The sequence below is a fragment of the Sphaeramia orbicularis genome, chromosome 16 (genome assembly GCF_902148855.1).
Source record: "Sphaeramia orbicularis chromosome 16, fSphaOr1.1, whole genome shotgun sequence".
Lineage (NCBI taxonomy): Eukaryota > Metazoa > Chordata > Actinopteri > Kurtiformes > Apogonidae > Sphaeramia > Sphaeramia orbicularis.
Window position 1 is genome coordinate 33,583,580 of NC_043972.1, and position 21,483 is coordinate 33,605,062.

General features: G+C 39.4%; 3 protein-coding genes across 6 annotated transcripts; all 3 read left to right on the plus strand.

Annotated features, from left to right (window-relative positions):
- Positions 1 to 1,065: 1,065 nt before the first annotated feature.
- arhgef5 (Rho guanine nucleotide exchange factor (GEF) 5) lies at positions 1,066 to 12,230 on the plus strand. The gene is given in 17 exon segments (XM_030158401.1): positions 1,066 to 1,380; positions 1,543 to 2,428; positions 2,766 to 3,647; positions 4,245 to 4,290; positions 4,594 to 4,643; positions 5,358 to 5,728; positions 6,774 to 6,934; positions 7,123 to 7,275; positions 7,433 to 7,473; positions 7,476 to 7,561; positions 7,656 to 7,730; positions 8,522 to 8,615; positions 9,452 to 9,593; positions 9,766 to 9,909; positions 10,014 to 10,084; positions 11,289 to 11,393; positions 11,508 to 12,230. Coding segments are annotated over 17 exon segments (3,693 nt in total). The 3' UTR covers positions 11,579 to 12,230.
- Positions 12,231 to 12,639: 409 nt separating this feature from the next.
- LOC115435493 (gamma-aminobutyric acid receptor-associated protein-like 1) lies at positions 12,640 to 15,798 on the plus strand. 2 transcript variants are annotated; one of them, XM_030157943.1, is made up of 5 exons: positions 12,640 to 12,812; positions 13,910 to 14,001; positions 14,205 to 14,283; positions 14,666 to 14,784; positions 15,312 to 15,798. In XM_030157943.1, exons 2-5 carry the CDS (start codon positions 13,912 to 13,914, stop codon positions 15,375 to 15,377), a joined length of 354 nt encoding a protein of 117 aa, XP_030013803.1. In that variant the 5' UTR covers positions 12,640 to 12,812; positions 13,910 to 13,911; the 3' UTR covers positions 15,378 to 15,798. The 2 variants fall into 2 exon arrangements, with proteins under 2 accessions (XP_030013803.1, XP_030013802.1); XM_030157942.1 differs by having other exon boundaries at positions 12,641 to 12,809; positions 13,912 to 14,001.
- Positions 15,799 to 16,168: 370 nt separating this feature from the next.
- LOC115435485 (C-type lectin domain family 7 member A) lies at positions 16,169 to 21,187 on the plus strand. Of its 3 annotated transcripts, none has more exons than XM_030157928.1 (7): positions 16,169 to 16,438; positions 16,614 to 16,718; positions 19,015 to 19,119; positions 19,415 to 19,531; positions 20,391 to 20,542; positions 20,646 to 20,740; positions 20,837 to 21,187. In XM_030157928.1, exons 1-7 carry the CDS (start codon positions 16,333 to 16,335, stop codon positions 20,964 to 20,966), a joined length of 810 nt encoding a protein of 269 aa, XP_030013788.1. In that variant the 5' UTR covers positions 16,169 to 16,332; the 3' UTR covers positions 20,967 to 21,187. The 3 variants fall into 3 exon arrangements, with proteins under 3 accessions (XP_030013788.1, XP_030013789.1, XP_030013790.1); XM_030157929.1 differs by having other exon boundaries at positions 16,171 to 16,438; positions 16,620 to 16,718; XM_030157930.1 differs by lacking the exons at positions 16,169 to 16,438; positions 16,614 to 16,718 and adding an exon at positions 18,728 to 18,937.
- The last annotated feature ends 296 nt before the right edge of the window (positions 21,188 to 21,483 follow it).

Below are 21,483 nucleotides of genomic sequence, written 5' to 3' on the forward strand. Positions count from 1 at the left end.
AAGAAAGACACAAAGATTTGGACCCACGGGAGAAATACTTTGAAAGAGACAGAGCTCCTGCACCCAGACCACCGAGAGAGGGTGAAAGAGGCTGGAGGGAGATGGAAAAGTGGCAAGAAAATGACAGAAGCAAAAATGGGAGGCCACTGTCAAATATAGAGAAGGCGAATGAGAGAGAGATAGAAAGAGGGATGAAGAAAGGTGACACATTTCCTAGAATAACAAAATCAGTGCAGATGGTGCCAGGAGGATGATGCCTACCACGGGCATGGATGAAGAGAGATCAGAAAGGAGGCAGAGGGAAGAGAGAGGAGAAGGGAGACAGATGACTGGGAGAGAGAAAGAGATAGAGCGTGGCAGAGAGAGAGACAAGGAGGTGGAGAAAGGGTACCGAGAGAGGGAAAGAGAGGATTTCCGAAGTAGGGGAAAAGAAGTCAGGCTCGTGAAGATGAGAAATTACGACAAAGGGAGAAGTATCAGGAGTCCTGATGGTGGCTTACAGGATAGAAGAGAAAGATATGCTACAATAAGAGGGACAGAGAAAGGGAGGCCAGGGTTTCCTCACCAAACAGAAGAAGAGACAGAGACATGTATTCAGACAGAAAGGAGAGGGAAAAGGCCCAAAGAAGAGAGGGAAGGAGGGACATAAGGAGTGAAGGAGACAGTGATGAGAGGGAGTTTAGGAGGGAAAGAATGAAGGAGAGAGAGAGGGAGGAGTTGACATATCAACAGAGCAGAAGTGAGGGGGACAACAAGGGCAAAACAGCAAGGGAGAGAGATCAGGAAAGACAGCGATACAGGGAGCACGACAGGCCGAAATACAGAGACAGAGAAGGGGATAGATCCAAGTGGGAAGAGGGGAATAGGAGGGGAGTGGACAGAGACAGAGAGAGGTATAGAGATTATGACAGGAGGACCGCGAGGGAGGGGGAGCATATGAAGGAAGTTTGAGGGACTTTAAAGATGACAGAAATGACAGGAGAGATGACCGACTAGAGAGAGGGAGCGCGAACAGAGGGAGGCAGGGAAAGAAAGGGAAGAGAGGCAGATCCAAGGTGGGACAAAATGACAGGCAGGAGCAGCCGATCACTGAACGATACAGACCCCAGGGTGCCACCACGAGCCCAGAGCAGTGGGGAGTGGAGCAGCGACATGGACAGTGAGCCAAGGAGAAACAGAGACAGCTATGAGGAGAGGGAGTCAGGGAGAGAGAGCACCACGGAAAGTGAGAGGGACAAATGGAGCCCGGAGAGAACTGCTGAAAGAAGACGGAGGGAACAGCACAGAGTGAGAGATCAGACAGAGATAGGGGAGAAATGGCAGACATTGTACCGGGCAGAGGAAGATGTGGTAGACCCACAGAGGGGCAAAAATAGTCAGGTATCTTTGTTAGAAAGAAGAATCTGAAGAAAGAGACGCATATAGAAGGCAAAAAGAAGGGCAGAGACAAGGAGAGAGGAGTGTGGAGTCACAGGCTGAGTTTTTAAGAGAGGGGCAACAAGTAAAAGAGTAAGCAGATGAGAGGTACTTTGACCAAAACAGTTTCAGAGGAAGGCAGAAAGAGAGTGGGAGAAAAGAGTACATGGAGCTGAAGGTAGAGGAGACAGAGGGGTGTTAGTGCAGACAGAGAGGCCTGGAGGGAGACAGATAGGCAAGGGAAAGGGACATCTGTCTGACAGCGATGGAGGGATAGGGGGAAGTTGGCAGAGGGACACTGAAGGAGAGAATGTGACAGATAACACTGAGGACAGCGACAGGGAGGAAGAGGGAGGGAGCGACTATGCCCGCTCCGAGAGTGAAGGAGGAAGCGAGAGAGGGTGGAGGCAAGAAAGAGTGCTGTCAGGAGAAGACGGGTTTGTCACCGTGTCCAGTGGTGGAGATGAGGAGGATGAGAGAGAGGAGGAGGAGGAGGAGGAGTTTGAGGACTGTGTAGAGTTCTGGGAAGGTGAGATTGCGTGTGATGCGGCCTCACGATTTAGCTTCAGAGAGTACGAAGGAGATGAGGAGAGGGAAGAGGAATGGACGATGGGAAAGGAGGAAACAGTTGATGAAGAGGATGAAAATGCTGAAGGACAGGAGAGGGATAAGAAGCCAAAGTACGTCTTCTGTGTGATTGGGCAAACTTTACCCAGGACAAAAGCCGGTGACCAGTCACAGTCACATGTTGACCAGATAGGAGGAGCTGAAAGAGACGAGTCAAATCTAGAAAGTTTGCATTATGTTAGTGATGATGTCACCCTGCAACCTCAGTATGAACTTAAACGGACCAGAAATGACGAACACACCATCAACAACCAGGACGTAGAGGCTGAGAGGAACTTACCACAGGAGGAGCAGTCATCTGAAGTGGACAGAGTGTCTCCAGAGGTTCATGATACACATGATGTGGCAATGAGGAGCAAGGTGGAGCATCACTATCCTGAAATGGGTACCTTGAAAAGAGACTCACAGACTGAGGACTCCTTGTTGAATGGAGAGAGAAAATCAAGAACGCTCTGAAGAAAAGAGGGAAAGCCTTTCACCCCATCCCAGTAATCCTTATGGTGATGTTCTTACCCAAGTGAGTTATGAACAAATTCAACCCACGTTGGAAGCAATGAGTCCAGAGGAGGTAGAGGCTATTCGGATCCGAATGAGCGGACATGGAGCATCTCGGAAGAACTAAGAGGCATTCTCAGGCCCCCCATCTAAAATGGGCCAAAAATGTAATATCAGAGATCCTGGGACACTCCTCAGAGGAACAGACTGATGAAACCCTTATGCAGAGGCACAGCAAAACCAAGGGGTCAACCAGTCTGAGGCTGTGATTAAAGATGACAAACAAGGGGAGGAGACTGCACAAAGGCGTGAGGAGATTCCTGTTGTTAAGGTGAAATTGGGATGGACACTCAGATTCAGAGTTGCTGGAGGAGGAAGAGGAGGGGGAAGAGCCATTGGAGGTGGAGGGACTGAGAGGTATGGGGCAGAGCCTGCTGACATGCATGCTGACCAGTGGACAGCTATGCATGATGACACACCTACATGCACTCATGCTGACACATTGTTAGACACAGAAAGGAAGGAGGATCACAAACCTGCTATGAACAAAGTGACTGAGCCTTCTGGTCAGCTCCAGTTAGATAAGGCAAACATGGAGGTGATATTTAGTCAGGAGGATGAGGTAAAAGAAATAGAAAAGGAAATTAGCAATCAGAAGGAACTGGAAATGTATTTATCTGTTAGCAACACACTGTACAAACCTAACAGCTGCCCTGTTCTTAATTATGAACTTGAATCAGACATTCCCAACCCCTCCACAGAGGGTGAGGGGCCAGAGGTGGAGGAAAACATAGTTAAAAATGAAGCTGAAATGCAAGTAGAGGAGCCAGAGGAGAAGGGTACTATGGAGGAAGATGAGGAGAAAGCAGGAGAAGTAGATGAGATGGATAACAGAAAGGGAGAAGAGGTGATAGAGAAGAGAGTAGGAGGAGGGACGTTGACAAGCAGCAGCAGTTTTCGGGATTTGGGTCCTGAGGCTCGATTACGAAGAAGGGGAATCCGTAAAACTACAGAAAGAAGAAAAGAAGAGCTTGTAGAGGTGGAAGAAGAAGAGGAGGAGGAGGAGGGTGTTGGAAGGGATCGCAGAACCAGAATATTCTCTACATCAGGTAAAAAAAGAAGATTGAGGTTTAGATGACTGGTTGTCTACATATATCAGTCTTTATAAAAAGTCCAGTACGGCATCTCCCCAGTTTGACTCCCACCTTCAGTTTATGTCATTACCTTTTTTGATCATCTGTCTTAATCAGATAAAAACAGAGGAAGTAACGTCTGAATGAACCTAATCTCATGTAGAGATTATTTAAGAGCTACACTGTGAAACTACTGTGTCTGTGCTTCAGTCATGAGCAGAAATCCAGTGCCAGATATTATCATGGAAACTTGTGAACAGATTTCATTACACTGGAAAGTGCGTCACTGTGTTGTGGTTCACAGGTAGTGGGTGGGGAAAATGGGCAAAGCAGCATGAGTTAAAAAGGTTGGGTTGATCAAGTTTTGACACAAACACAAGAAGCCTTGTCTAAGATGGTTATTGCAGATGACTAAATTAGCGTGTAGTTGTTAATTTTATTTATTTTATTCATTATACTTTTTGGATTTCGTTTTCATTCATTAGTTTGCTGAACAATCTGCGTAGTCCGTTTGAGTTCATCAAGGTATGCTGTTATATAATGTTTCTACAAATGGATTCTTTTTGATTCCAGATGAGGAGGATGGACGCAGCAAAAGCTGGAGTGAAGTAGATCTGAGGTGAGTGAAACAGTTTTTGTGTGACACATTTGACTGGACAGTGATACTGAAGTGCAATATCCATCTGGAAGCATCCTTTGTATTTACATTTTACTACTGTTTTAGTTTCCCTGATGTAAGAAAGTGTTTAGGACTTAACTGAAATATGGAATCAGTCAAGGCAACACAATTTAAAAACCATATATTGAGTTAGGTCTGTATCTTTACATATTCAGTGCAAATATTTCATACAACAGAGATGTTTCTGTGAAGTGTTTTTGATCCATGTCAAAAAGTTATAAATAATCCTTCCTGACACTGCAGGAATGTTTTGGATACAATTGGAAGACGGAAGAGGAACTCCAAGTTCTTCAGTAAGTATCTCTGCTCTTAACTCATTTTGTGCAGTTATTGACACTGAAACTTAAAAAAGAAAAAAAAATTGAGAAACAGCAAAAATGTTGATCAGTTGGAGCATGTCATTTTTATCAGTTTTTCAGAAAAGAGTTGAGTATTAGAGTTTGTAGGCGTCCAAGTGACATGTCTTCAGATTACATCTATACTGACAGTGGTTGGGAAAAGCATAGACAAGTTTAGCATTTCCTCTTAATGTGTGTGATTCACCTACATGTAGAGACAAGTTACTATTAGTGTCGGCACAGAGTGGTTCACAATTGAAATGAAAAATGAAATGAAAAGCAGAAATCTGTTTACAGAGCTAACAGCAAACAGCTCACAGATTTATTGTAAACAACTTAGTGACAGTGACTCACTTTGCATTTGCAACTCATGTCACATGATGAAAAAAAAAATATTGTAGGAGTGTATGAGTTTGTGCTGTGTATGTGTGTGTCTATTCAGGCCACAGACAGGTCTCTGCAAGCATTCATATCTTCTAACTTGAGGGAAAAACAGCTGCTGCAGCGACTTTGCATTCCGACAAGTATGTGTAAAAGGAATGTCAAATGCAAACAAGTCTTCTTGGCTAACTGTTCCTGTATCTATCTACTTTCCTTTGCTTCCTGTTCTTTTTCAATCTTTCCTTGTTCTTCTCTTCTGTCTTTTTCCTCTTGCTCCTTTTACTCCAGATGCTGCCCAGCTCTACCAGCAGTACAGCGAGGCTGCCCAGAACTTTGAGATCCTGCGCCAGGCCCGTTCTGAGGTCGTCTCAGTGTGTGAGGATGCCTCTGCATCTCCTGCTCCCTCGCCACCTCCTGCCCGCAGACCTCTTCCTCCCCTCCCTCCTGTCCCGCACCCCCACTCCTTGTCCCACACAGGCTCCGTCACCAGTGTCAGAAGTTTACCTCTCCCTGAGCCCCCCAGGAGTGAACGGAGGGCTTCCTCTCCACGCTTGTCCTGCTCCATTGGCCAGTCGGCCACACTGTGGCGAGACCTGCCGGGCGTCAGGAACAGTACTGAGCTGGAGGAGCTCACAGAGGACCAGAGACGCCTACAGGAGGTAATGCTTTGTTTTACTGTAAATATGAAAATTAGGTCACATCTTTATTTATGTAGGTTGTATGTAAGTTTCCTCTCAGGACAAGTGAATACATGACTGTTACCTTTTTCTTCAACCTGACTTCACTTCTTTCACCTTGTATGAAGTCTTGGTGTCAGTGGTTGTTGTGGAGGTTTTCAATTCAGCAAAGAAAGTCAGGGAAATACATGATGTGCTGGAGGGTCTTCTTTTTCTTTTCCCTTTCGTTGGACCGTATATATGGAAATAATTCAGTTAATAAAATTTTCTTTTTGAAAGATGTTGGAAGGAGTCACAGAATTGAGATTAGTTTTTCCTCTGCAAGCACTTTGTTTATTGCAATAGATTTACAGCGAATAGAAAATATTTCGCCAGGCTTTTTCTGACAGCAGTGATTTTTACATTAATATTATTATTATTATTAGTAGTAGTAGTAGTAGTATAAAGTGCTGCATTTTTGTTGTAATTGTTTGATGAAATTACACACATTTTATCCATATCGCTGAGCTCTACCCTAAATCATGATATTCAATATTTAATTTTCCAGTTCTACTTTTAGTGATTCATGTCCTCGTGCTTGTTGTCAGCTTACAACTTACTGTTTTGGGAGTCATTTCACATCAGTAACGGTTTTCTCCTGCTCCAGCTGTCAGGGACTTATAGGAAATAGCCAGACATATGTGAATCAGCATTTCCTTGTTATTTCCCCACACGTCAGACTGCTAAAATCAAAGATTGCTGGGTATTGCCACATCCCAGAAAAACCCTCCAAGTTGATATTCATTTTATTGGCTTAGGCGTCTCTTGCCAGAAAAGTTGCGTGTCATTTCTTTTTTCTGGTCATGAGGGTTATGTAATAACACCAGAAACTTAAAAAGCCAGTTTACTGTGAAGGCCACCCCCTTAGTTAGTCACATCCTTCTCACAACACCAGTCATTTCTCAAGGGAACTGACAACTGTTGTATTATCTACAATTTATTACCTTCAGTGTCATATTTTCCTCTAATTTTTTTTTTTTTTTTTTAGGTGCGATTTGAGGTAGTGACTTCAGAGGCATCCTACTGCAGGAGTCTGGACATTGTTGTTGAACATTTTGTGAAGTCCAAACAACTGGGGGCGCTGTTGACCACTCAAGATAGGAACTGGTTGTTTTCCCGCTTAGCTGACGTCCGGGCCATCAGCCACAGGTGACACAATACATTTAGTCATCTTTCTTTTATTAATAATGATTTTTTTTTTTTTTTAGTGTTTGAAATGTTGTTGTTCAGCTCATAATACCTTCTTAAAGTGAGTGTCAGTCATGTTTGTGTTGTGCAAAGACAACTTTACAGGAATGCGACAGAGCTTAACCAGCTTGTTGGTACTTTTGTTTCAGCTTTCTGTCAAAGCTGGAGGAGCAAGTTGAATCTGACATCCTGCACTTTACTGTGTGCGATGTCATTGCTCGACACTGTCAGCGCTTTAAAATGGTTTATGTGCCCTACCTCACCAACCAGTCATACCAGGACGCCACCTACCAGAGACTCATGTAAGCTCTTTAACTGTTAGAATGTCCTGTATACAAGGTGATCACCCAGCTCCATGTTCTGTCCTGTCTTTGAAAATGACATTTTTTGTCCTAGTTTAAAGCAATCTATAATATTCCTCTTCATAAAAACCTCACTTGTTATGTGTTCATGTTTCAGGAATGAGAATCAAGGGTTCAAGCGGACCGTGGAGAAACTGGAAGGAGTCCTGTCTGCCAGCGACTCCCCCTTCGGTCCTTTCTTGTCCTCCCTTTTCAACGGATCACACGTATTAAACTACTGGTGCAGGTGTGTGTTCAGCCTTTTTGATGCAATGGCTGTCCAACCCCATTCCTTTTTTTTGAACCTAACTTCATCTCAACACCCTTTTTTTTTTATCCAGAACATTGTGAAAAGAACAACTCCAGGCACAGCTGAGGCAACACAGGCCATTAAAGCTTTGAAACTCTTAGAAAAGGTACCATCCCATTTTTAATGTACATTACTGTAGACCAGGGGTGTCAACTCATTTCTTCCAGGGGCCGCATTCAGCCAAACTGGGTCTCAAGTGGGCCCGACAAGTAAAGTAATAGCATCATAACCTATAATTACTTTTCTCTTTGTTTTAAATAAAACAATCAATAAAAACATTAAATTATGAAAATATTTACATTTATGAACTACCCTTCACAAAAAACATGTGAATAACCTGAAAAAAAACAATATTAACAATATTATGCCTCAACTTATCATTTGTATAAGTGTATTACACACAATGTTACACAAAAATTTGGTAACAGGTATAATAATATTACTAAATATTGGAGTTTGGAACTAAAATAAGAACAATTTCTCATTCAATTTCTCATTTGCCCAGGTCATTGTTGTTCTTGGTAGTTCTTTGAGGTTCAACTAGACTAGTTTTGCTTCAAAAAAGCAAAACTAGTCTAGTTGACCCTAGAACCTAGAAAAATGGAGTTGTCACTGTTTATAGGTTATTATGCTATTATTTTACTTTAGATCATATTGATCTGAATGTGGAACCTGAACTAAAATGAGTTCAACACCCTTGATTGTTAACATCTTCAGTGTAATTTTTGCATGTTGCAAATTCATCCCATGGGCCAGATTGGACCTTTTGCCGGGCTGGTTTTGGCCCCCAAGCTACATATTTGAGACCCCTGCTGCAGACAGAAGTTTAGTATTACTGTGAAATATCATGCCATTTGAATTGCTTTTGGTGACACGTGGCTGTTTTCTTTCCTGTAGCTCATTCAAGAGAGTAATGACAGCATCACTCAAATGAGAAGCATTGAATCACTGGTTTCTCTTAGTGCCAAGGTGGACTTTGAATGCAGGGTAAGTAAATTCATCTGGGTATAGCAGAAAACAAGTAGCATCTCTCTGAAATCACTGAGATGACAGTATAGTTTCCATAATCATAATTTATAACAAGCAAATTATGTTTTTTGCATAACCAGTGTAATTAATTAATTACTTCAAGGAGCTTAACACAGTTTGTTGCACTGAACTCAACTGTAGTTATTAAGATAAAGTGTAGTGATTAATATCTTATATGCTTTACATTATTAACATGCAGCCTTTATGACTACATTTATTTTTTTAACCCTTGCATACATTTTACTTTTCTGCACATTCACAGTATAATGTAGTTAATTTTTGAAGTATCTACATTATATATTGAACCACAGGTCTATTTGGAGCATATGTCTGTCATCAATAGGTGATGTTCCTTAATGTTCCAGATATTAAGTTGAGTGTATTTCTTTGTTTTACACCAGCTACAAACTTTTTGGGACAATATCCCAATTATTGTATCATCCAATATTATGTCCTATTTTGTTTTATACTAATTATTCTTTTTTATATGAAAACATAACAGACTTGAAAATAGCAAGTACATTCTTGAACATCTAATATTTACAACCACCAAAAAGCATTTAACAGATACAGTCAAATTTGCCTCACTACACCAACAGTTTCAGCACCCGTACAAAGTTGCAATTTTTTTTTTTTTTTTTTCAATTTCAACTTCAGGAGAGGTCAACAAATTTCAGGCCACAAAAAAATGTAAATTAGAATTAATGTTAAATCGGGTCAAATTTGCTTCAACGCATGTAAAGGTTTAGGGGTGTTGATTTAATTGACTAAATCTTACTTTACGTCTCTGCTTTTCAGACTCTTCCCTCATCAGTCAGTCTCGGAGAATGGTACGGGAGGGACAGGTAACAGAGCTGATGGATTTCTCTCTGAAGGAGACGGAGAGGAACATTTACATGCACTTATTCAACGACTACTTGCTACTTTCACTACAAAAAGAGTGAGTCAAATCAACATGACATTGTTATGTAGCATTCGAGTGATGGCACCTCTTAAACTACTATTTGCTGAAACCAGTTTTCCACATATCAGTGCTCTTTAATGACCCCTTTAATCCTATCTGCCCTGTCATATGGCATTTCTTTTCTCCCATCACCCCCTGCTGCTTCCAGAGGAGGGAGGTTTACAGTAATAGACCACGCTCCTGTATCAGACCTGCGTGCAGAGAACTGTCGTGTCAAACTCCACTCCTTGCAGAAGAACCTGTTCCGGCTGCACATGTCACATAAAGCCCTGCTGCTACGGACCGACACACAGTGAGTGACTCAAACAGACACACAACCGGTGTGTGTGCGTCCTGTTTGGAAATAAAAGTGTAAACATTTGCAGGAGGTTCAATCCTCTTCCTTTTCTCCTTTAGGAGTGATAAGCTACGATGGATATCAGCCCTTTCCCGTCCCCATCCTGAAATAGATTTTTCTGCTGCTCAAGGTAAAATATAAATATCCATTGTGCTGCTTTTAAATCAATGCTGGGACCAAAAAGTTGTTCAGAAATATTTTTGCTTAGATGCAGTTAATTATGGAAAAATGTCCTCTAGTTTGATACCAAATTTTAATAGCTAAGGAGCATATTTCATCAGTGTCTGCACACACACATTTTTGTTTATAACATTATGTTAATGGACAAACTGAAGCTGTAGCAAGAGGGTTTATTTTCTGAAATTTGGGAAGGATAAAAATACTTATGACCTAAAAAGAAACTTTGTATCCTAATATGTAATCTGATTTAGTTTTTGATGCAAAACTGGGAGCAAAAAATTTATCCTGAATTAATAACAAAAAATTGTATCAAAGATTTCAAGGATTCAAGCCATAACTATGTCTGATGCCTTAAGATCTGTATTTATATTTTACCTATTTATTTGGTGTGCACCTCCCTTAAAAATACTATGATTTGATGCACAAAGACAAAACTATATATATATATATATATATATATAAGTGCTGTCAGTCACATTTTTGTTTTTCTTTTGTCTTCCATCTTTATGGGTTGGTTCTGCTGCCTGTCACTACCGAATCAACTGCCCATTTGCACGTGCATGATGCTAACTCTACTTGGACAAACTGCCCCAAATGCATTGGCAGAGACGTTTTGAGTCATTCTGCGCTGTAAATGGGTTAATTGCGTTAAAATTTTTGATCAGATTAATCATGATGATGGATTAATCCACGTTAAATTTGACAGGCCTAATATTATATATAATATATACATTTCTTTTAAACATTTTTTTTTTTTCCGGTTTTGAAAAAGAACCGCTATAATTTATGAAATGAGTGATTTGTGCATTTTTACATGAGCTGGTTCCAGGGATCTGGGTGTGTTCATGTTGGCTCACACATTGGAATTGCTCATTACTTATTATTTCTAAGTGGAACAGAGCCACCAGCAATGACATCCAAGCTTTTTCATGCTTTGACAAGTCGAAAAGGGTAACTGAATTCAATAATTCACCAGTGTAGAACAAACTGAGAATTAAATGAAGGTTTCAGGCGAAATGACCCATGCTGAGAGACTGATTTAACGACCTGTTTTCATTCTATATTGTGTGAAAACACATTATTTACTCTTAAGCTCCATGACCTACTGATCTTCAAGCATGTAGATTTGACCTCCTGCATCTGTTTCCATGCAGATTTTCCTCAGATGCAGTGTATCAGAGCTTTTGTTGCCCAGCAGCCTGATGAGCTATCATTGGAAAAAGCAGACGTCATACTTGTGCACCAGCAAAGCAGTGACCGTAAGTCCCTATGTGTTTCATCACAGGCTTACAGAAAATATTTCCATGTATGTTTTCAATATAGTCCTACTTTATAATTTACCTCCTTTATCTTGGATCCTGTCTTCTTCTCAGATTGGGTGGAGGGGACCAGGCTATCCGATAGGCAGCGAGGATGGATACCAGAGTCACATTGGAAACCATAACCAACTCTAGAGTCCTACAACGCAACCTGTCAGATGCACTCAAACTTACAACGGCTACAGCTGCAGTTTGAGCTGAATATTTGGGACTGAACACCAAGACATTTGGGTTGACAGAAAGGCCTACACATTCAGTTGTCTGGTTCGAAATGTTGGAGATCCCACAGTGAATTATTCAACTCTCCAAATGCAAATTTCCGTCTGTGAACTGTTCACAGGAATGCAGTGACTGAAAGGCTATAAAAATGCGTTGGAATGATGCATTTGGTCTCACTTGTTTCACTTGGTGGAACAATGTATTGCCTTGGAGCAAAGAAAGAACTGTTGAGGCCTGTCTGAAAGATATTAATGAGCTTGTGACTAACTTTTATCCACATGACAAGCAACGTGTGTATCATAGTAGGCTACAGTGATGAACTTGCGTAAGAAAAGAGTACTTTTATGGGAAATTACTTCCAGGATTTGTTTTAATGTAATGTGTATATGTAACAGATTCTAATAAAGTGTATGATTTAGAACTGGTGAGAAGTGGATAGTCAACATGGAAAATCTACAACTTCTCAAAGACAATTATAAGATGTAAAGATGTTAAGGTGGAAATGTGGACATTTCAGTAAATTAAGATGGTGGAATAAAAACACATGAAAACACCGTGCATGGAGTGCTCATCTGATTTCTATTACACAGAATTTATAATGAATTAGAAAACAGTACTGGCATGTTTCTGCATGAGCTGTTTACAGTACAAAGTGAGCAGTTCGATGGAGAAAAAAAAACTGGCATGCACGTTATGCACGTAACTTAGCTAAGACGTGACTGTAGGCGGAACCGTGCGCCGACCTGGCCCAGTTTCAACGACCTGCCATTGGTTTACTGCGCTATCACTCAAAGAAGGAAAGGCGGGAACTAATTTTGATAGACAGCAGTATTTAACCAATTAATGTGTTGCAACCCTGCCTTAGGCTCTCTATGAATGGTCAAAATATTCTGTCAATCTCCTATAAAGTTTCCTATTGGCCACAGCTGTGGTGGGCGGTCTTTACAGTGTTTGTTGTTGTTTTCGTTCAGCAGAATAAGTAGACCAGTCGACATCTTTGAAGCAGATCGCATTCCAGTACGTGATGAGCAGATTTTGAGCTAAATTGTTTACCTCAGGCGTTTTATAGCTAAAGACACAAGGGACCAGTGGAATATATCTGATTTTGTGTTTTGTAGTGTTTTGTCTTCTGTAAAGGTAGGTTTGTGTTGATATTTTGTTGTCCCGTTAACTGCAGTGGATAGTTAGCATTAGCATAAGCATTATCCAGCCGTCAACAGCTGATTTTTGTTGATATCCGCATAACCTTAATTTCCAAACTACATTATTTATGTAGATACGTAGTTGAACAAATTATGATAATAAATCATGTAGTAATTGTGGTTGCTAGTCAGATAGCAGCTTCATGTCAGCGGTTGTTGTGGAAAGTGACGTGGCCTTTACGACGTCCGAAAGCATATTGAGAAAAAAAAAAAAAAGAAAAAAAAAAAAAATACAAACAAAGTTATTTTCTAACTCACACATGGATATTAACTCAATGTTCATGACAGAATGAGAATCGTGTAAAGCATTTGGGGGCGTTAATGTTTCTGTCCTGCCCTTTACCGTTAGTGACTGCTGTCACATGCCCCTCCTTGTGTGCTGTGCAAAAATCATATTCGGTGTTTACTATCCACCCCCCATCTACTAAGGATTGAAGCATATGAAAATGATAATAATAGTTAAGTTGCACTACGTATTTACACAGTTAAGGATATTTCAGGATCAATGTTTGATTTTCTGATCTAGATTTTACATTACAATCAATTGTAAAAGGACATGAAGCGATTAACATGATAGGAAAGAAATGGCTGATAGAAATATTCACAGCTACTCAAGTGTAAAGTGTTGTGTGCAACTAGTGAACATGTGTGGTTATTATCAGGAGCCATCTAGTACAAGTTGTAAAGGTCTCGCATCACATATTGCAAAAAAAAATAAAAATAAAAAATCTGCAACCTCAATAATAACATAAGTAGATTACTTGGGGGAAAAAAAGCATATAACTGGTTATTTCCTCAGTATAAACAGTAAGTAAATAATAGATTTGTGTGATCAGGTCATACATTTTGGTACTTTTACATATAAAAGTTGCAGATATTTGTAATGTAACAGTATCTCATGGTGTAACAAAGAATATTGTGCTCTTTAAGTGGTCAGTATCACTTGTTGGTGAAGTCAGCCCATGCTCTTTCTCCTTTGTTCATTTGGTAAATAATGCTATTGTCAGGGACTTCATGTTTTCTTGTGTTGTTTTCAGATGGGCAGTCAATACCAGCGGTCAGTACCACTTGAGGTGAGGAGAGCAGAGGGAGAGAGGGTCCGAGCAAAGCATCCGGACAAAATACCGGTCAGTATGAAATGTGGTTTCTGTTGTTAATAAAATCTATTTACTCCTGTGGACTTTTGAAATCAGCAGTGAACCTGACAAACCTGAATGTGTATTTTAGTCATGATTTGGAATGATTTTATAAACTGATTCAAATATAAAGCATTGCAAATTCCATGTGTTTTATTAGTAACATTAATGTGTGTGTTGGTCTTTTTAATCAGATCATTGTGGAGAGGGCTCCGAGGTCGCGAGCACCTGAACTGGACAAGAAAAAATACCTAGTGCCCTCAGATCTAACAGGTAATGCACAAACCTACCAAGACGAGCACATAGCCTATCTAAAAAGAAAACGACTATTTTCACCTGCATCTTTTTTCTTCCTCACTAGATTGAAATATCCCACAGATATTAACACTGTAGGTTTCCCAGAATAGGGTCAGATAAATTAATGATCACCAAGAGTTTTAATGTTTGACTTGACTGGCAAAGTTTAAAGGGCCTGATGAAACAAACCTGGATGTAATGTAGGTGTGAGTCTGAAGGTGGCGCTAATATGTCAAGTTCTGTTTGTATCATTACCGACCAGGCCATGACTTGTGGTTTTCTTATTTTCTTCCTCTTCATGTGAAATGGAAGTTAACGTTTGTGACCTTTGTTGACCATGTTGCGTTTTTTTTTTTAGTTGGCCAGTTGTGTTTCCTCATCCGTCAGCGAGTGTCTTTGAGGCCAGAGGAGGCGCTCTTCTTCTTTGTCAACAACTCCCTTCCTCCATCCAGCTCCCCTCTCTCTGCTGTATATGAGGTAACTGCACCTTTCCACTCAGCATTTACATGACTCTGACCCACAGTAGAGCACTCATAGTTACAGCATATTGACAGCATCCATCGTCTTCTGTTTTTTAAACCTCTCTGTCACTCAGTCTTGTTGCAATTTGGGGAGTGCCAAGTTTCACCTTACACTCCCTTCGCCTCAAATTAACCGACCCAAATGTCTTTATGGTTTGACTGGCTAGACAGAGATGTTACTTCACTTTTCTTGACTTGCACATAGTATTCCAGTAACTACATACACTTTTGATTTACGAAAGTGGTGACATTTAGTCATTCTGAAACTGATAATTAGTTATATGCTTGGGCGATTAAAGTACAATGCTGTGGTCATTTTTAGATGTAACTTTCTACCAGTGTATGTAACTTCTCAGCAGTGTCTTCATTTGTTTATAAAGCAGTTTTATTTCTTTGACAATCAGTCTCTGTATACATGTATGTATACACTTAATGTGCTTCCTTCTTGCTGTGTGACGCATTCTTTGCCTTCTTCTCTTCCAGGAGCATCATGAAGAGGACCTGTTTCTCTACATGACTTACAGTAATGAGAGTGTGTATGGTGCCTGAGGGAGGACAAAAGACTGGAGAGAGAGACAGAGAGTGAGAGATGATGAAGTGAGACAGACAGAGTGAAGAGTTAAGGCTGTTTGTAATGCTTCACACCACTATTATTCACTATATTAGTTTTGATAAGTATCTTCATTACATGGTAAAGAAAGTTTGGGGGTTGGGTTTCCATTTGTCAGTATTTTGGGGTGAACGTAATCTGTTTCAGGGCACTTAAAGTTTAGTAGATTTCCTGAAAAAAAAAAAAAAGAAGGAAGAATGGTAAACTGAGAGAATGCATCGTAAAAGGAAGTTATCGGAAATGATTATGAGAGAACTCTCGTTGTCTTTCTCAGTCATCTGTATTTAATGCAAATAGTATTTTTTTTTGTAAATTAATATCATAAACTTTTGTGGAAAATAAAGATCAAAATACAAACTTGCTGTTTTGTTTTTTTCCTGTCTGTGTGTTTGTGTCAGTCTGCCAGACTTTTAGTTTTACACGACAAGGCAAATTAAAGTCATTAAATCCTTGCACTTCGGGGGTTTTTTGTTGGGTTTTTTCTTGCTTTAAAGAAGGTAGTTTGAACATTTTTTTCTAGGTATAACCACAACATTGTGCATTACACATAAGTATTTATAGAAGATGCAATAAATATGTAGAAACAAGTGTCTTCCCGAAAAGCCACTTAGTAAAATGAAGTTTTGAGGAAGGAAAGATGAGGAGAAGTCTGCATGGGGAACTTGGTTTTGTTTTTTATCTGTTGCATGAGTCATTTTCTCACTCTGCACTTTTAGATGTCGAAGTGTTTTGTACTTTTTTTTTTTTCAAACACAAAACACAGACACTTGCTATTGTGTGATGTATTCAGTCTGAATGGCCAAAGCTTATGCAACTGCACTGTAACTGGATCAGCCTGTTAAGAAGACCTTCCCTTCAAAACGAAAGTTAAAGAAATAGAAGAATTAAATAGCCATGGAGATGCAGGAGATCCCACCAGAGAAACAGGAGATCCCACCAGAACAGCAGAAAAACGATGATGAAGGGACGAGTGAGCCGATGCTGGAAGTCAAAACTGAAGGTACCAGAATTTCAGTACAAGTTGAACAACAATTTTTAAGTTTTTGCAAACATTTCCTCACAGGAAAACCAAGGTGTAAAAATAATCATCTGTGATTTATTTTCCTGCTTTTAATGTGCTGAATATTCAGAAACAAATGCAAGATTGTTCTTAAAACTGTTTTATTTCTGTCTGGATTTAGAGAAAGAAGAAACAGAACATTACACCGAACTGACCAGTCCAATGGAGGATGTGTATACAGAGGCTTTTTTTGGTGACACACAGCGGAAGAAAAAAGCAGGTATGTTTTTATTTCATGTGTATACATGTTTCAATCAGATGACGCAGTCAACATCATGCTTCTGTGAAAGTGTAAAAGAAGAAAATGTTTTGATACATCTTGTAAAATGGTTTTGCAAGGTCTTATAGTAGATAAATAAATTAAAAGTGTATCTGACATTTATATATTAGGTGTTTCACCCATATAATGTTTTTTTCTAAAGTGAAATGTATTTATTAATCAAAAAATAATGGATAACTACTATATCTATGAAAAGGTTCACGCCTAGCTATTTCCCAGAAAACTGACTGGCAAAAAGTGAAAGAAAGCAGAAGCAGCTTAAAGAGTTTGAAAAAAAAAACTTGAGCAAGTCAGGGAACAGCATAAACTCATCTATTGTTATTTAGTTGTTACTTGAAAATAGCTCTAAACAACATTCTTTTATCCACTCATCTTGGGTCTCTTGTTTAGACATTTATTTAGTTTAGGTTAAATTAATTTTAATTTTCATATTTGCACCAGAGAAAAATTATAAAACAGCTTGTTCTTCAAATGATGTTTCAAATAACGAGAATATACAAGCGGTGGAATAGGGAGTCAGACCTTTAGAAAGCATTTCAGTCACATTCACATTTATACTTAACCTTTCTGTTCTTTGTGTTACGCAGGATGAATTAGACATGTGACACTTTGACTTTCACGGATGCTTCGTGTTAATAAACAGTTCACATGTAGCTACAAAGAGTAATTACAATCACTGCAGAGACATTATTTGTTATCCAGATAAAAAAGGCCTTACATATAAAACTCAAAATTGCAGCTTTTATTTTATATTTATTTAATTAAGGTATATGTAAAAGTTTGGGTTTTGTGATTATTTCTTCAAACATGTGAGACTAGAGCAACTTTTTGCTTGACTGTACATTGATAACGTGAATCAAGGTCATGTGTTGTTGAAGTAACAGGACATTTTGTACAATATTATGTTAAACAGCACACAGTGATGAACATCCTGTATAAACAATTCATATCTGTTTTAAAGAGATCACAGATATGTATAGACAGCACAGTAAAGTGTGTCAATAAAAAGCCTGTAGTATCATTAGTAATTATGTAGTATAGTTCATAAATTGAGGAGAGTACTAACATTATAATTACTTTTATAGTTTGTTTAACCCATAAAGACCCAAACAGCCACCGGTGACCAAATCATCTACGGAGCTAAACTGTTTAATACCTGTTGATCCATTAATCCTATCAATACATGTAATAATTAGCATAAAATGCAGTTTGTCATCTTTTCATGGTCATCAGATATGACCCATTTGGACGTTCAGAAGCTCCGTAGTGAACACGGAAACACCCTCATCTTCTACAACGTTGACTCACCAGTAAAACCCATGGAGTTTGATCAATGAAAGTGGATGGCGACAGTTGTTTTTATGTTCAGTTGTTGATATATTTGCTGAAAAAGTCCTGTTTTCTTCAGTTTTCTTTGTTTCTGTTATAATAACCCTGAACTATAGTCTGAGCTTTTAAGAACATCTACATGATCAGTGAATTAAATATAGGAAAATACATGATTTACACTGATAAAAAGCAAATTAAGGAGGGTAATATTGCGATCAATGGTGATAAATCACTTTAGAAAGGTTAAATGGAGAGAAAAAAAGTCATTTGGGAACTGACACAAAAGTTGCACTAGGTCTTTATAGGTTAAGCTTTTTTAATTTAAGGTGCAGAGTTAAGAGGTTAAGAGTGACTATGAATTAATCATACATTCAACATTTTGTGAAGTTTGCTGGCATGGACTTGAACTACATTGACACAAAATCTGGTCCAGACAGACCTCAAGGGGCACTTCTATCTGTTGTTTTGGAGCAGAAAGTCCCTCACTTATCCACTTATTCTCGAGGACAGACACAGAGATAAAAGTTTTGGCCGCTGAAGGACAACTGGAGCTCTGTGTTCTATGAATAAATTAGGAATCATTGGATCTGAGGTTGCCGTGGTGACCAGATGAGGGGCGTCCTGAGGCTGGATTTTAGTGCAGAGTAGTGAGTCAGTAAGACATAGGGGTCAGAGGAGGACAGACCAGACAACCCTCCTCAGGAACAGCAGGACACTTTTCACCATGTACATTACATTTTTTCGACGATATGTTGAGGATAAGACAGACGAAGCCAGTGCGAATCTGTCATCTGATTCCAAGCTATCAGTTGACGTGGAGAAGGAGAAAGGCAGGTCGCAGTGTTTTTCAAGCCTCCATTATGTCTGTGAGCTGTTATTTGCTTACAAGCTGAATCTATCTTTTCAGGAAGCCAAACTCAGGCCAACATTGGTTTGTGGCGTGCAGCGTGTTTGTGCCTCAGCATAATCTGTCTGATTCTGCTCCTCATCACTGTCGTCCTTGGTCTGAAACGTGAGTATTTACAGCCATTGATCTGAATTCATGCCACGTATGTGTGCAACATTTGTACAATCGACGCAGATTGTGAAAGGATTAATAGGATTTACAATATGGAAATATGAATATGGACCAATATCAAGGGATCATAACTGGTTGGTTTGTTTATGTTATATTATATCAGCCCAGTTCCTCTGCTCATAATCCAAACAATGAGTACAGGAAAACAGAGTGTGTCTGATTGTGCAGCTGCAGCCTTAAGGCATTAAGCTTTTCCTTTAAACTCCACCCTCTCTGCTCCCTTTTCCAGTCCAGACTGGATCCACAGTCTGCTCAGACGGAGAGAAAACAACCGACAACCATGCAGTTGTTGAAAGGTGCAGCATGGAATGGTGCCAGAATCACTTCCCCGAGATTCAACCTCGGCGTAAGTGTCACGCAAAGTGTATGGTGCAAGTCCATCCAAGGACATACAGAAAAAGAAAAACATACAGCACTGTCCCAATCACCATGTTGTAAACAATAGTTCTGCTTTCATAGCTGACCATGATGCCTTTCAGAAAAGACTCAGAGGAAGTTAGTTCATGTGCAAGCTTTTTGAGAACTGAGAAAGGAGTTATTCTAGTCATTTAATTACTTGTTATCATTTCCTCATACATGGGAATATAGAGAATTATGACTGCAGGTGTACAGAGAACTAAAACTGTAAAAATATCATGGATTTCTTAGGAGATTATCAGATGCATCGTAGATAATGACAGATTTAAGTCCCTTTGGAGCCCATCTGGACTGCAGTTTTATACACAGTTGATGGCAAAAGTTTTAGGAATGACACAAGACTTGTTTTTGCAAAATTTGCTGCTTAAGTTTATTTATTTATTTATTTAAATTTTTCAAGTGTTTCTGAGTGTTTCAATTGACAAATAAATCACATTTAATCAAATAATCCATTTCTGTCATTTCCAAAACATTTGGCTGTGACTGTAAATATTTTTATATTTTTTTTGTGTTTTGGTATTTAGTTTTCTTTTTAAAGTGTTTTGCTCCCTCTCCCATGACAACCATAGCCAGTATAGAAGAATCTGAATTAAAAAAAACAATACTAATAGAAATATTAATATGAAACCAAATGAAACCAAAACTGTCTATTTAGATCAGTGATTTATACAAAGACTATTCAATGTAAAGATTTAAGTCAGGAATTCAGATGTTGGAATAGATCATATTAAACAGGTTTAGTTTTGTTTTTGTTTGTTTTTTTAAATAAATATTCTCTTTCCTTTTAGGCCTCTGGGGTCGTGAGTGCCCCAAAAGCTGGTTGATGCTCGACCAGTCTTGCTTCTTCCTGTCCACGTACAGGCTGAGTTGGGATGAGAGCCAGAGGAACTGCACCAACAGAGGAGGATCTCTGACCATCATCAACAGCCAGAGAGTTCAGGTGTCATAAGATGACCACAAACAATATACAGTGTAGTATGACCATGCAGAATGACAGTTTTGGATATATAGAATATAGAGTAAATGCTTCTTTCTTTTTTCAGACATTTTTGAGTAAGAAGGGGAACCTGAAATACTGGATTGGGCTGAGAGAGAGAGAATCCTGGACTTGGGTCGACAACAGTCCTCTGAGAGAGAGGTTCAGTCCTACTGCTCTTCACTACAAATACTCATGATAAACTATTTAATCTTTCTTGTGTTATCATAGTCATGTTTTTTATATTCTTGTTTGCAGTTACTGGTCAGATGTTCCCGGTGACGGCGAGTGTGTGACGCTGAACACCGACAACCCAGCTGACAAGAACTGCTTAAGTAGGCTGTCAAAGAATCTCCTACTTCATCTGCCAGCTGCAGCCCTGAGCTGAATATGGAGCGAATCATTCTCCTGTCAACACATCTAACTGCATCGCAATAGAGCAACCCTTCCAACTTTCACTTAAACCAGTCATAACCAACAAAGAACAAGAATAACAATTATTTCAAGTAGCATTGTGTAGCTTTATCTGCAATTTGTCACTGCCACTGTCAGCACTAGGCAGCTCATTTTGTGCTCATGTACTATATGATGCGTAAACTACTGGAATTTTACAAAAAGCGAAGGCCAGTGAGTTTGTTTCAAGGATTTATTGTCATATAAAAATGTTCATGAAACCACTTCATATGTTGAATGTCCAAAATATTCAGGCTTTTTTAGTATATATTATTGCTACATATGATTATATGCTACAAAATAATGCATTCTTTTCTATAGCATAATACTGCAGGAATAATTGCACCTTTGACTATATATAAAGACTGAAAAGTTAAGTCTGTGTCTTGTGTGCTCATTGCAGGTGTGTCATTGTTGCATTAGTGAAGTCCCTTTTCCAGTCTCTTCCTCTG